At 38.6% G+C, this 15,939-nt stretch overlaps 1 protein-coding gene across 3 annotated transcripts in view; it reads left to right on the forward strand.

The window, feature by feature from the left end:
* CDC14A (cell division cycle 14A) overlaps window positions 1–15,939 on the forward strand; it is a 159,254-nt gene that overhangs the window by 120,820 nt on the left and 22,495 nt on the right. For all 3 annotated transcript variants that reach the window (XM_046645730.1, XM_046645728.1, XM_046645727.1), the window contains exons 11-12: window positions 3,659–3,818; window positions 13,959–14,074. In XM_046645730.1, coding sequence (XP_046501686.1) covers window positions 3,659–3,818; window positions 13,959–14,074 — 276 coding nt within the window. The remainder of the gene's footprint in view (window positions 1–3,658; window positions 3,819–13,958; window positions 14,075–15,939) is intronic.

Here is a 15,939-nt window from a genome sequence, read left to right on the forward strand (position 1 = left end):
TGCATTACTGGAGGATTTACTTTGAGCGAATGTGTTAGCTTCATAGGATTTGATTTGTAAATGCTAAATACTTAAAAATACATGTTTTACCTTTTCTGTTTGAGATGAGGCTTTTAAGGAGTAATAGACACCACAATAAAAGCTAGCGTGGTTTCCACTGTCAATAAAAAAGGTATTTGCAGGAAGTGCTGCTTTTTCTTAAGAAGCACTTGCGTACAGCATCGCTTAGCAACACACAAATCAGCTTTGACACCTTATTCATCTTTAATATTCAGGTTCAAGTCAAGTCTTTCCTGTGACGGGACAGATTGAGTCTTTTAAACTGCGCAAGTGAAAGGTGTCACTTTGTAATTTTCATCTTTAGGTTGGCAGCAGCATCAGAGTTTTTATTTTATAACATTTTGGAATTGGAATTTTTTTCAATTTAGCCTCTTAGGTCCTCCAACTTCTCTGCCTCTGTTTCCACTTCATGTTTTTTATTCCTAAAGACCCTTACAGAGTCTTCCCTTCAGTTTTGAGATCAAATTCAAATTCCTTAGCATGGCATGCAGGGCCCATCCATGAGCTGGTTCCCACCCCGTTCTCCTCTCAAATCCTCTGCTTCAGACAACCCGGTTTCTAAAACATATTCTATGCTTTGATACCACTGTTTCTTCCAGCCCACATTGTTTTCTTTGCTTTGGGAATACTCTTATCTGGCTAAGTCCTGCTCATCTTTCTAGATACTTCTGGATTCTCAGAGAACTTCTCTCTGATTCTTTCAGATTGAGTTAGGGGCCCTTTCTCCTAGAGTCCTAAGTAAATCTTGGTCATAGGGCTCTAATATTGGATTTCAGTTGTTGACTTTTCTCATAGTAAACTGGGGATTTCTTGAGAGACAGGAATTCTGTCTTATCTGCATATCCCTATCTTTTGTGTGTGTGTTTCTTCTAACTGAACTTTTCACTATCTGCCAGAGCTGAGTCTTTTCTCCCTGTGAAGTAGTAGTTCTTTGTTAGTGGGAATTTTGACCAGAGGCCCAAGACATTCATTTATGAATTTAATAGTTATTTTTTTAACTGTTCAGACTCTATCAAGGACTGTGCTATTTGTTTCCTAGTATTGGAAGGATATAAGACTCAAGCATCAGATAAAGGGTTATGCTAAATATAACATTAATTGGAAAAAGTCTGGAGGAATAAAAACACAAATGCAAGAATTTTTAAAGATGCAAAGTATCAGAAAGGCTGTTCCATGGTTTTATGGAGATTTCTACAAGGGAAGAAAAAATTAAGAAAATTTGCTTTGAATACATATTTTTACAGCTGGTATCGAAAAATGAAACATGACTTGGTGGTTATGCCAGTCTCATCGGTTTACGTGTCATAAGCTGAGAAAATACTCCTCAGTGGTTTGCTTTCAGAAAGCAAAAAAATCTGCCACAATGGAAGGTAAATCCTGCCACACTCCCTATTGAATTGGTGTGTATAGGTTCCTATTGTATAGATTCCTGGAGTTGTAATTTTATTCATGTATTTAAAAATTCACCAGATTTTTGTTTTTAAATTTAATCTATTTAGAAACATCCTGGGAGTTTTTAAAGGTGATTTAAGCTAGTTTTGATTTTAGAACAATGTTATAAGTGGTAAGTTAGTCTTATATTGGGACAGCATATTTTATATCTCGAGCCTCTATGCTGGTGTCTCAGAAATCGGATCTAAAGGTATTTCTCTTTTTCTTTTGCCTTATTTGGAAAATATTGAGAAATGAGCAAAAAGTAAAACCTCTTGTTTGAAAGTAAGTTATGATATTATATTGAAAAAGAGAAAGCCCCTCAGCCATCCAGTCCCACGCCACGCTGTTAACATTTTGGCACTTATTCTCCTGACTTGTAAAGATACTTATGAAGAATGTTAAAACAATGCAGTGATGTGCTGCCTGCTGTCTTTTGTGATATCAACTTTCAAGGTTCCTCTTCATACTTACTCTAGCTTTATTCTGCTTTGATCTCTATTTTTGTTCATTAATTTTCAGATCACTTATTTTTTACAAAAGCAAATGAGGCACACTGTTTTGAAAAAGTCAGACAACGTAGACATTGTGCAGTAGAAAGCCAAAGTTTGCCTTGTCACTATTCTTCGGGGTAACTAGTTAATATTTTGGGGTATATTCTTCTAGATAATTGTGAACTTTTCGTTAACATTGTAACATTTTCCCTCTTTTTTTGTTGTTTGTTTAAATGGGATCACACTTCCCGCACTCTGTCACTTATATTTTTCATTCACTAATGCTTTATTTCATGGCCACTCTTCCCTGTCACCCCGTGTAGGTCCATCCCAGGCTTTTTACTGACTACATAATATTTCACAGAATGGATCTACTATAATTTAATAAGCTGGTTGTCCATTAGGGTGTCTGCAATATTTTGCTGTTACAAATAATGCTGCAACAAGCGTTTTTGTCTCTTGTATACAAGTGTGTATTTCTATAGGATGATACCTAGATGTGGATTTACTTGGTGGAAGGGATTGCACATGTAACATTTTGTTGTAATTTAAAAGTTAATCTTTTCTTCAAGACTTTCAACAGTGTTTAACCATACACAATAAAGTTCTGATTTGAGAGTAAACTTTGTTTAAAAGGAAAGATGGATTTCCTTTTATTGTCCCACAGAGACAATACAGTTCAGGGAGGGTTTTTTGTTGTTGTTTTTTCTCCTCAAGTTTTAACCTGAATTTTATGTGATATGTGGAACCTTTGAGAGAAGGTATTACTCAGTCTTCCTTTTGTCTTAAAAAATAAATCTATGTTCTTCTTGGTGGCATCTCCTTGACAATGCTATTATTTCATTGGATGTTGATATCCCTTATGATGAATCACAATGTGTTTAGTTTAATTCTATTCCGTACAGTGTGGCATAGAAAAGAATGAAAACTTCTACAGGGTCATATATCTTACCAGAAATGTATAAAGGTGACTCCACCAACCAAAAATAAAAGCCCCAGTACGTCATTTTATTTACAGATTTTAAGTTCTTTTCTTATAACCTTGAAAACAGTTGCATTATGCCTTATTGAAAGAAAGAAAACTTACAAATGAACTTTAAACATGTTTTCTTTTTCTCAAAGGATAATCTAACTGAGATTATAAGTCTTGCTTTTAGATTCTCAGCGTGGGTTTCTAAAGTTATGTGTTTAGTGTCTTTCATTGTGCCACACATAATTAGCTGTTGAGTACTTTTCAGGTAATATATCTGTCTAACTCAAGTTCCTTCTCGTATATCTTTGAGTTCAATTTATTCTAGCTGTTTTTATAAACATATCAAATTGCTATTTGAGAAATGCCTTACAGATTTCAAATTCATATTTAAAAGGCAAATAGGCTCACAGTCTTTATTGCTGCGGAATTTGTTCCAAGCATTTGAGAACATTAGTAGTCAACCCATGGATGGCTGTAGAGAGATAGACTGGGAGATGGGTATTTGTGTTTAATATAGAACTGTAATAAAATTTATTTTGGCTTTCAGAAAGTAACTATTTTTCTTTATTCTAAAATTTCATAATTCTCTGGTCTGATTTGTAAATGTTTATCCACTAATCTTTTTATCTATAAGATATCATGCTGCTGAGATGATAGTAATTTATTTTACAGATTATTTTGTTTTCTCTCCTTTTCACAGAAAACAGGCATCATTATGGGTCCAAGGAGACATTTTCCGATCTAAACTGAAAAATAGACCATCCAGTGATGGAAGTATTAATAAAATTCTTTCTAGCTTGGATGATATGTGTATTGGTGGAAACTTATCTAAAATACAAAACGTGGAAAGATTTGGAGAGGTGAGTTTTCCCCAGGAAGATTTTGTGTCTCCGTTCTGCATTTCTTTGTTTCCCAGTTGAACACATATAACGTAGCAGTATCTCTTCTCTGAGATGCTGAGAGTACCAAATTGTTAGGTGTAGAATCATTCACCTATAAAGCAAGAATCAGAGCAAAGAAAGCAATTATCCTTAAAAAGGAAAAGCTGTAATTTAAGGAGTACAGTTTTAAAGGAGGCCACTCTGGTTTGGAGAATATTTCCAAAAGGAAATAGAAAAGCAAACTTTCTATTTGAAAATGGAGAATAGTTATCAAGAAGAAAAATTTTAATCTGACAATAAAAGAAAGAGTGTATACTGCATGAGTGGGACCTTGAAAGCCTCAAATTCATGTTGATTTCTAAAGCAAGTCCAGGGTTGAAAACATAACTAGGGGCAACTCTTTTTTATTGGGTCTCTCTTATAAACAAACCACTGTTAAACAGTTGACGTACGTTGTCTGATTTGATTCTGTAATTACTTGGTGAGTTAGGCAATATTATCTCTATTTTACAGTAAGGAAATTGAATATCAGAGAAGTCCTAACCTCAGTGATTCCAATCTGTCTGTCTAATTCCAAATCTGTGTTTTTTCTATTCTACTCTGCTACTTCCAAATATAAGTGGAAGTGATTTACTAAGAGTTAGGATCCTGGGCATTTTTGGAGCTAGAAGCAACCTTGGAATCATTTGTTTTTGTTCCCTTCTTGCGCAGGTCAGAAACCAAGGTCTCACAAAATTCGTTGCTCGTCCAACGTCACAGAGTTGATTTAGTCGTAGGACCACCTTGAGGCTGGGGGGTCTAACTGTTAGTTTAGCTCTTCTACCACAGTGTGCCTGAGGTGAAGCTAAGCACCTGATTTATATTTATATTTTTATGTCCCTAAAGGAGCAAAGAAAAGCTGTTAAAAAGATTTATTAAGGAGCAAGTATAGATTTACATTCTCTTAGGCAGTGACCCATTAGACCCGCCCTCAGGGAACGCAGAATGGAAGGAATGCATCACGGCTCTCTTAAATCAGCAATCCCCAACAGGGTTCTTTCACCAAGAAAGATAACCGGAGGGCTTGGAGATCGGGGCAGGACAAAGGATGGCGACTGCTGAAAGAACTGATTTTTCAGCCCCTGTGGTATATTTTCCAGGACAGCCCCTGATGAAGTGGCTGAGTTTACTTGTTTGAGTCATCTGTCCTGAGCAAATATAAATCTTAGCCAAGGTCATGTTGATGTTCAGAGTCTTTGTTGACATATTCTTGTCTCTGTGTTGTAGGCTGACCTATTCAAAGCAAACAAAAGGGATCTGAACTGACAGTTTTATGTGATAATACAGCTAAGTGGGAACATTTTTCTTGCCCTGGTCAGCATTTCCTTCCCGGGTTAAGGTCAAGTAAATAGGGCTTTGAGTTATGACCTCTGAAAAGACGCTCAGAATTTATCCATCTATTTGAGAAATATTTATCTCGTAGGAACATAATGCCTTCTATATCATAATCTGTATTAAATTCACATCTGGTAGTTAGAATAGTTCATTCTCATACTGTTTTAGATCCCAATTTGTTGAATTTAAGAATAATTAACATTTTTTAATCACTGAAAGGGTAAGGAATGCAATAGGATTGAAATTTACAATTTAGATGTTGGCTGTTTTACCTCCTCTTCTCTATTCCCTGCACCCCCCAAAATAGTGATTTTAGCTCTAGCCATTCAGGAGTGCTGTTGCTTTAGAAATTAGAGGACAGAAATGAACGGATTCAGAAATACCAGAGAACGATGGTGTGTTGAGATTTTAGACAGGGACATATATACGGGTTTCGGACCACTCTATAGTTAGATGATGCTTTGTGCAGGTAACTCCTCTAAGCCCATTTCTGGCCATGCTTATCTGGTGCCAGCTCCAGAACACTACATGAATTTGGGGAGTTAGTTTGCTCAAAAGTGAATGTAATAGAGTGAGTGATTATCTTCATCGTTCTTGTGAATTCCAAGTGGGAAAATAAGTTGAGGATGCTGTGAGGATTTTAATATATTTCAAGTTCCATACCTGTGTTCAGAACAAGCCCATGGAAAGTGTGGATTTATTTAGTTTGTACATAAAGAAAGTACAAAAGGGCAGTATTCCTCTAGAGGTTTCTTTTTTCTTTTTTTTTTTTTTTTTGTTAAGTCAGATTGAAAGCAAAGATATTAAATAATTTTTTGATTTCTAGGCCCACAGGAACTTTCCAGGGATTGATTATTAGGAAGCTCTGTCGTTACCTGATTTGGGAATTTGAATATATACTTTTTCAGTACTTAGGAGGTGGGTGAAAGGAAAATAACCAAAAGTATCGACCAGAATGAGTCAGGCCATAGTAATGGGCTAGGCTGTGGCTTTAATGGATTCTCTTAGCCCACTTAGTAGAGTTCAAAAACGGAGGCTTTACCTTTATTGAACCTGGTCCTCAGAGCTGGGATAGGCACTGTGAATACACACAGCCCAGCCCGTGGGTCTAGGTCGGGCTCCCTGCTCCGAGCTCCTGCCTTGCCTGTCCTCGTCCTCCGTGGTCCTCCCCTCTCTTTCCCTGCTCGGTGAGGTGTTCCATAAAGACCAAAGCTTCTGTCTGCCCTGTCGTGAGTCCATTCCCAACCCACAGGGCCTTCGTGAATATCACTTGAGTATATGACGAAGGTTTACAGTTTCATAGAAAAACAAGAACACAGGCCTGGAATTGGTAATAATCTAGGCTATCCAAAGGTAGCATATGCTGAAACACAAAACAGCACCAGCAGTAAGTGCTCATTTTGACGTTCAGAGGTCTAAGGGTCTGTTACAGATTGGGGTTATAAAAAAAAGCGCTTTAAGAAGATGGAATTTAAAGCACTTTGTTTAAGGTGTAGATATTTAAGGAGTTAAATGAGGAGCTTAGAGTGTAACAACAATGTAAATAGCACCCACTATGTGCAGGCGCTGATCCAAGCCTTTACGTGGATTAGCCCTTTTACTCCTTACAACAGCTATGTGAAATAGTCACTATTACTAGGCCCGTTTTACAGCTGATGGAACTGAGGTAAATCAAGCCATCAGTCCAAGATCACAAAATATGAGGTGGAGCTGTCATTTGAACCCAGGCTCTCTGGCTCCAGAGTCCGTACTCAGCCACCCGACCTTGAGTCTCTCCCTGTGCCCTACGCCTCTCCGTGAGGTCCTCAGTGTGGCTGTATGTCACATGCAGTCATTTTGAACATAACCTTAGCCGGCCTGTCTTAATACATTTCTCCTGGAATTGCAATTGTTTTTACCTTTTCTTTTCTTACATGGACAGCAGTCCAATGTTAGCGCACCAATCAGTAGATGCTCTTGACTTAGAGTTATTAATTAGATACAGATGCTGCTAATGTTCAGCAGAGTTCACATAAATTGACAATTAGGTAAATAAAAATGCAGTGTTTTAAATACATCTTTGAGATACTGTAACTTATAAAATCCTTCGCCCTTTTACGTCAAATGCTTACGAGAAGGGTGAATCTTAGGAAAAAATCTAGGAAGTAAAAATTAAGTCTCTAAGGTTCTACTTTTGAGCACCTCCCTTTCCACTCTGAGGACCACTAAGGCATTCCAGTTCCAATCTGAATGCCTCTGGGATCCGCCAGAGGCCGTTAGATGGGAGTGACCGCACACAGGTTCACGGTTGGGGAGATCACTGTGGCTGTGGTGTGGAATGTGTGCTGGAGTCTGTGTGCAGCTGCGGGGGAAGGCCAGGGAGGTGGTGATGGGGGACTGGTGCGGGTAATAAAGTTCTGAACCAGTGGCAGCAAGGAGAGAGAGAAGATGGACTTGGGGGCGGAGGGGAGGGGCTCTAGTAAATCGAAACTTTTTATTGATCAGAAGCAGCTTGTTATGAACATGACGTCTCTGCCTTTCACCAACTTTTACATTCCTGGTTCAACATCTGAGAGCTGAAAAGAATTTTAGAAATGACACAGCCACCTTTCCTAGCCAAATCATTTAAATCTACTAAAAATTCCATTTTCGTCTTTTTCTTCCAGTCCTTTGACTTCTATTTTTACTCATTTCTATTTCAAACTCTCCTTTTATGTCATTTTTCTATTATAACTCTTCAATCTTTATTCCCTAGTGTGCTGTATTTTATCCAATAGATCTTTTCTTAATGGCACACACCAGGGCCTCCCTGGTAGCTGACTTTATCACCATTTATTAATGTGTTGGTAAGTAGTAGGTAATTACTTTATCCAGCTGAAATCTGTGGACACGTTTTATTTTGGTTTTCATCTTGTCTATACATAGAGAACAACTGGTAGAATAAGACAAATCTTCATTCTTTACGCTATTATTTGTTCTTTAGCTAGATCATTGTCTGTAAATAAGTATACCTTTTTTTGTTTTTTTAAGATTTTATTTTATTTATTTTTATTTTATTTTATTTTTTGGTGAGGAAGATGGTCCCTGAGCTAATATCTGTGTCAGTCTTCCTCTGTTTGTATGTGGGACACTGCCACAGCATGGCTTGATGAGCGCTGTGTAGGTCCATGCCCGAGATCCCAACCCACGAACCCCACAAATCCTGGGCCGCCAAAACGGAGCGCGTGAACTTAACCACAATGCTGCTGGGCCAGCCCAGTATATCTTTAAAAATGGTCCTTCTTTATGTATTTTAGTTTGCTCTCATTTGCTTGCCTTAATGTAGGGCAGGCTGGTATCCAAAAGAAGGAGTGCTGATGCTCAGACCCTCCAGAGGGCAATGGGGAGTCTGAGAACAGGCCCCTCTCCTTGGGGAGCAAAGATATGAGGGTCTTACCTGGACTAGGCTCCTTCACTGTTGCTCACCAGCAGCCATGTGGCTTTGTTTCAGGGAATCTGCTGCTCCCTGAGCAGCCTAGGGCAAGAGAGGATCTGCACTGGGACTCTGGGGAGAGGGGCTGGAGCCCCAGGGTATAAGGGAGGCCCTGGTTAGGTTTTCTGCATTCATTATTTATGACTGTGTTCATTATGAGGAATGAGTTTAGTATAAAAAACACTTGATGAGTAGTCCTCAAACTGCGCCAAGTCCACCAATTCTTGGGATTGATTCATGACTCATGATATGTGGAACTGTTTTTTCTAATATACACCCCCACCCCCCAGGTGCTTATGACCTAGTATATGTTATAGGGCCCCTAATAAATGCAGGGCTTAGTTATATTCATGTTTGTGTATCACATTCAAGATTCCTGGGGCCAGCCCCGTTGGCCTAGTGGTTAAGTTTGGCATACTCCTCTTCAGTGGCCTGGGTTCAGTTCCCAGACGTGGACCTACACCACTTGTCAGTGGCTGCTCACATGCAAAATAGAGGAAGATTGGCACAGATGTTAGTTCAGGGTGAATCTTCCTCAGCAAGAAAAAAAAAAAAGATTCTTGGAGGCCAAAGTCCTCTTTCTTGTAGCTTTTTAGTTTTTTAATTCTGTAGTTTAGTTTAAATGTGCTTTGAATAACATTAATTACTGAGAGTTTAATTTAAATGTTTTGAATAACACTAAGTAGCATTAATTACTGAGAATTTTATAGCTTTTGTGTTCTATACTTCTTAGTCCTAAAAATGCCCCAAACTTCATATAATAGTCACAGAAATAAAATAAAGGAAGACAAAAATAATGTGATTTATATTTAGTAGGTTTCTTTAGACCTGCATGTCTAGATCTTCCTTCCCCTGCCACCCAGACCTGCCTTCTAAGCAGCATCGAATACCCTAATCTGATCCATCCTCTCTCCCCAGACCCCTGCAGTAGCCACTTACCTGTGCTTCCCCCCTCCTCCTGCTCCACACTCTTGACCTTCTCCAATTCATTCTCCTCACGGTAATCAACGGGGAGGAAAATTTGCAACATATTCAAATTAAGGTTTTTTGATGTAAAGAACTCTAAAAAATCAATGTGAAAATGCCATGTACCCAAATTTCAAAAAATGGGAATCTTCATGGCTGGTAAACATAAAAAAAAGTTCTACTTCCCTAGAAATGAAGGAATCAAAATTTTAAATGATGAGATGCTATTTATGCCTGTCAAGTTGTATGAGATTAAATAAGTGTACGCAGCATTAGCAAGAGTTTGGGGAATAAAAAGCTCTTACATGTTGCTAAGTGGAGTTTAAAATGGTACAGCTTTTCTGGAGGGCAATTTGATAATATGTAGCAGAGGACTTAAAATGAATTTAGCAATTCCACTTCTATGAATTTATCTTAAGGCAGTCATAGGACAGTGCTCAAAACCCATGTGTGTATAGGAGGATGTTTGTTGGAGCTGTTTATAGTGATGAAAGAAAACGGTAAAATAAATGAAATTTGGTATTTCTAGACAGTGGAATTTTATGGAACCATAAAGAATGATAATGTAGAGGGTGTTTTACTTTACCCTGAAACACTTCCACAATATATATATATTTTTTTTGATTTTATTTTTTTCCTTTTCCTCCCCAAACCCCCCCAGTACGTAGTTGTATATTCTTCGTTGTGGGTCCTTCTAGTTGTGGCATGTGGGACGCTGCCTCAGCGTGGTTTGATGAGCAGTGCTGTGTCCACACCCAGGATTCGAACCAATGAAACACTGGGCCGCCTGCAGCGGAGCGCGCAAACTTAACCACTTGGCCACGGGGCCAGGCCCTCCACAATATATTTTTTAAGTGAGAAAGTAAGTCACAAAGCAGCATGTATAATTCAGCCTCTTTTTGTAAGGAAGAAATATGTGAAGGGGCTATGGATAGCAGAGGGAAAGTTCTGGAAGACTATATGCTAGAATGCTAATGTGCGTTGCTTTTGACAGTAAGGATATAGGTGGTTTTAATATTTTTTTCACTCTTGTCTGTATTTTGTCATTACCTATGACAAACAAGTATTATATGGTAAATTATATGTATTTTTCTTTAGAAAAGACATGGTGTTCATCTGCAGAGGTTGAGAGCTAGGACTTTGTGTGTGATGTTTTCTTTTTTCCTTGAGAGCAGAATACTTAAGTGAACTCCTTAAGAGAAGGAGCTTAAAAAAATATATAAGGGGGCCGGCCTTGTGGCCGAGTGGTTCAAGTTCCACGCGATCTACTTCTGCGGCCTGGGGTTTGCAGGTTCGGATCCCTGGTGTGGACATACTCCACTCACCAGCCATGCTGTGAAGGCATCCCACATACAAAGTAGAAGAAGATTGGCACAGATGTTAGCTCAAGGCCAGTCTTCCTCAAGCAAAAAAAGAGGAGGATCGGCAATGGATGTTAGCTCAGGGTAAATCCTCTAAAAAAAAAAAAAAAGAAAAAGTAAAATCTGGCTAGTTGGATGCATGGCCATTGCAGTATTTTTGTCATTTTCCTCATGTTTGAATTGTATTATAATTAAAAAAGAAGACTTGACCTTCAAGATTCACAATAGAGTGGGAGACAAAAACACATGTAAAGTAACTATAATGTAAAATATACTGTTAATTTTTTTGTTTAACTGTAGATCTTTTAAATTAGTATTTATTTTTTCAAATAATACATGACTACACTTTTAGAAATATCAAAAAGTATTGAATTCTAATTAAAAAATGCCAGTCCCCTATCCCACCTTTCTGTACCCCTAGACCCACTCCCAAAGTGGGGAAACTCTAAGCAAATTATACTAATATTTTCACTGTCATATTTCTAAATATTTTGCTTATAATGTTATTTTAGAAAAATTTATTAATTTTGGACATTTTTCTATTGCTTCCTGGTTATGGTAGATGGCATTTAGCTCTCCTACCTTACTGTCACCTTACTCCCCCTAGCTTCCCAGTATAGCTATATCATACGTTTTGGTTAAACCCAATAATGTGTACATTATTACTATGTAAATGTTGTTCACTGTTAAGCTTAGTTGTCCACTAGGACTGTTTTCTTTGTTGAACTCTCTTTGTTTTTCCTAGCGTTAATTGCCCTTTTTATTTGCATAGTTTTCTATGTATTTGGGAAAAGATAATGCTACTCTCATCCCACCCTCCGCCTCCCCCCCCAACAAATTGTGCCAAGCAATTTAAAATTTTTTCAAAATCTCAACACAGCAAAAAAATCTTACCAAGTCCTGTCTTTTCCTGAAGACACTTCTTTCCTGCCTGGCCTGGTTGTTCTCTGGCCTGAGTATGTTGTTCTGACCTGCAGCCTTCTCTTCACGCTCTCCAGTTGAACCCATTTTTTTCCTGGCCCTCGTGTTGTCTTCTTTCCTTTTTCCTGAAGCACATTCTGTAAGAGTTTTCTTAGAAAGATTGTGTAGGATGTAAATTTTTGTACCTTTGTTCTACTTTTATACTTGACTGATAGGTTGAATTTTAGAATTCTAGATTGAGGATCACTTTTCCTTAGAATTTTGAAGGCATTTCAGAGCTGGGAACACAAAGACCCTTCCAGTTGGGTGGACAAACCAGCTTTCCTGGCTTTCCCACAAAGGTGCCCGTTAGGCAATGAAACTGACTGCTTGGAATGAGGATCCTGTCAAATCCTTCAGGAAGCTTTCCTTGCGTATCTCATCATTGCTTGTATACGTCTTGGCCTCGCCCTATATTCTGGAGACTCTGGCTATGTGCTGGTCCTTCCATCAGGTACAAGCACCAGGTAACAACCCAAAATATTGAGGAGTGGGTGCAGCTAAGCTCACCTTCTCTGGTGTACCATCCCGCTAGCAAGCCTAGCCTTCAGGCCTTCCTGGTTTCTATTCCTGCAGGCTTCCTTGGGTGGAAATGGATTCCTCCCCCACTGGGATTGTATGGACAGAGATGAATGATATAACCTATTCCTGGAGACTTTGTGGACAGGCAATTTAGAACTCTAAGAGAATCCTCTGACGTTAAGGTTTCATGATCTTGTGACTGTTGAACTGGTGTTTCTTGCCAGGATGACTCTTGCTGTGATCTTAGCCTGCTTCACTGGTACTCATTCTTTAAGACTCAGCTAAGGGATTGGCCTCCCCTAGGAAACTCTCATCTTCATCATTCTCATTTCTTCTTCTTTCCTATTGGCTGTGTGCTTTTTACGTCTTTTTTAAACTCAGAGCTGTAGTAGTGAGGTGTGGTCTTTTTACCCAAGGCATGCATACTGAGTCCCACATGTATCCATGGAACCCAACATAGGTGGCAGAGAATGGAGAGGTATTTTGATCCAGGAATGGCTGTCAGAAATGACTAGAATGTGACAGAAGGAAGTATATTTTTGTGTATTCTTCATGAAATTAGAGTTCTAGCTTTGAAGAGGAGAGGGGACTATTATGGCTAGAAGGGATCTTAGCAAATTCAAGCCCTTTGATATTTTCAGGTGAGGAAATGGGCAAAATGCATCCTTTACTGGTGCAATGTTAGTGTGCTGTGGCAGATATTTTAGAAAGAACATTGCATCTGGGGGCAAGAAATCTGATTTTAAAATCATAGCTCTGTCATGAAGAGTTTGGGGGAACTTGGGCAATATTTTTAACTTCCATAAGCACCTCCTTTTTTTTCATCTTTAAATTAAGGTTAACAGTGCCTTCCCCGCTGGTTGTGAGAATTAAATGTGTGCTGGCATGCAAAAAGACCTAGCATGGTACTTATATTTTTCAAACTCTAAGACTTTTTTCAGCAGGAAACACACTTTCCCAATTAGTAAGCTTTAACTCTTTCTGGAAATGTCTTGAGTGCTTTTACTAGTGTTAATAAGTTTCAGTATGGATACCCTAAATTGTTTTATCTTTCATTTTTGTTAACAAGTTATGAATTTGAAGTGCTGGATCCTGGTAGTATCTGGAAGCGTATTTGTACTGTGTCTCTTGAGCTAGCCTATGTCTGAGTTATATTCCAAAGCATGATTTTATCTGTGTGAAAGTCTCTTCAGTTGTGGTCCATGTAGCAAACAGCTCCTTTTAAATTTTACCACATTCACCTCTGTGCTTCACTGATTTGCAGTTTGACTCGTATGTTTAATTGGCGAATAGTCGAGCATTCTTTAGTGTATAAGTGGACACTGCTGAATTCATAGTGCACTAAAGCTATTTAAAATAATCTATATTAAGATAATCTATATAAAATATATCTATATGAGATACTCTATAATCTATTAAGAAATCTATATAAAACAAAATTATTCATAATGACCTTTCTATGGAACATGCATTTTTTTTTTCCAGAATAATTTTGAAGAGGATGAAGATGTGGAAATGAAAAATAGTATAACCCAGGGAGACAAACTACGTGCCTTAAAAAGTCAGAGACAACCACGCTCCTCACCATCCTGTGCTTTTAGGTAGATCCATTTTAAACTCTTTTTTATGCTTGAGGAAGATTGTCACTGAACTAACATCTGTGCCAATCTTCCTCTATTTAATGTGGGATGGCTGCCACAGCATGGCTTGACAAGCGGTGCTAGGTCTGTGCCTGGGATCCGAACCTGCAAACCCCCAGCTGCCGAAGCAGAGCACATCAACTCAACCTCTATACCACTGAGCCGGCGTCTTAAACTCTTAAATTTATATTGTCCTTTCATTTGTGGATAGAATATTTAATCCTCTCTTTTGAATGTCATTCTATGAGTACCCCGTTTACGTCTCGTTTTTTGGTTTATCACCATTTTGAATTGTGTATTGTTTTATCACTGTGGTGAGTAGCTAAGTTTTAGGAGCTTATTGAAAGCAACGGCTGCATCTCAGTCTCTGGACTTCTGCATTAAACTGCTAAGCAGTTGGTTGTATCTGGGACTCTGTTTCAAGTTCCATTTGGAATTCCCTTTCCCGTGAGTGGGGTTCCTGTCTTGTGGTGAATCCTCACAGGTGTGCTGAGACTTTTTTCTTAAATCTAGAGTGTGCAGAAAAGTACTGTATGCCAAGCTTTGGTGTATCCTGACTCCTTAGCCTTACCTTCTATTTTTAAGAAGTGAATAAGCATTTCCTATCTGTGCTTGTAAAGTTATAAACCATCTTCATTTCGAGGTGTGAAATTACTCATCAGAATCAATTGATTGGACTTGACTTCTAACCACAACATTTGAAACCTACTGATAGTTCAGATTAGGTTAAAAAAAAAGGTTTCAGAATCAATGTAGGTACAAAAATCTGTAGATATTATTAAGATTCCTTATTGTAATGAAAGAAGTAGCAAGTCCACAAATGAATATAATTGGAAATAGCTACTTTTCTTTGACTTTTAAGTGAGAGACAAGCATACCAGGAAGAATGTTTCGCCAGTATGACAAATGTCAAACAGACTCACAGGGAATTTAATTTCCGTGTGTTATTTGGGAGCATTATAGCACTTAAGTCAGATTGGGTCTGGTCACACCATTGCCTGGGCCTTGAGTCCTGGTTTCCTGACTTGAGAAATAAAGGTTCATACAGCTCAGAGTGGAGTTAATCATTTTCTATAGTAAGATGAGAAGATGGGATAGCAAGCCTGGTGCTTCCTAATAACCACCAACTGCCACTAGAAAATGCAAGAGACGTACCATTTGCTGAGTGGCAGCTATGGGCCAGGAGCCATGTTAGGTGCTTAGTTTGGATATGAGGATTAACTGAGATAACGCAAAAGCTGTGCATCGTCACCCACGTTTGAGTGGGTTGCTAGGAGTTAGAGAGGTTAAATCCTTCCCAGTGGAGTGGAGTTAGAATGAGCTGATATTCAAACCCAGCACTGTTCAAAGTCTGTGCTCTTTTCACTGTGTATATGACCTAAGTCAGTGGAAGGGTCTTCAAGATCGATTTACATTGCCAGTCTCTTTTATTCACCATTTACTTCTTTGAAATTCCAAGAAATTACTTTATATTGATTAAAATTAGTTTCAAACAGATTTATATTTGATTCTTTTCTCTTTTTTTTTGGTGAGGAAGATTCACCCTGAGCTAACATCTGTGCCAGTCTTCCTCTGTTTTGTGTGTGGGGTGCCTCCAAAGCATGGCTGATGAGTAGAGTAGGTCCACGCCCAGGATCTGAACCTGTGAACCCAGGCGGCTAAAGTGGAGTACGTGGAAGGTTAACCACGTGGCCACAGGGCCAGCCCTTCTTTGATTCTTAAGAAATCAAAAGGGGGAGGCAGGGATAAGTTAGAGTATAACTTGGCAAATAAATAGGCTAAAAAAGTGAGAGAATCTCCACAACACAAATTTTAGAAGGCTCGTT

The sequence above is a fragment of the Equus quagga genome, chromosome 18, assembly GCF_021613505.1.
Source record: "Equus quagga isolate Etosha38 chromosome 18, UCLA_HA_Equagga_1.0, whole genome shotgun sequence".
Lineage (NCBI taxonomy): Eukaryota > Metazoa > Chordata > Mammalia > Perissodactyla > Equidae > Equus > Equus quagga.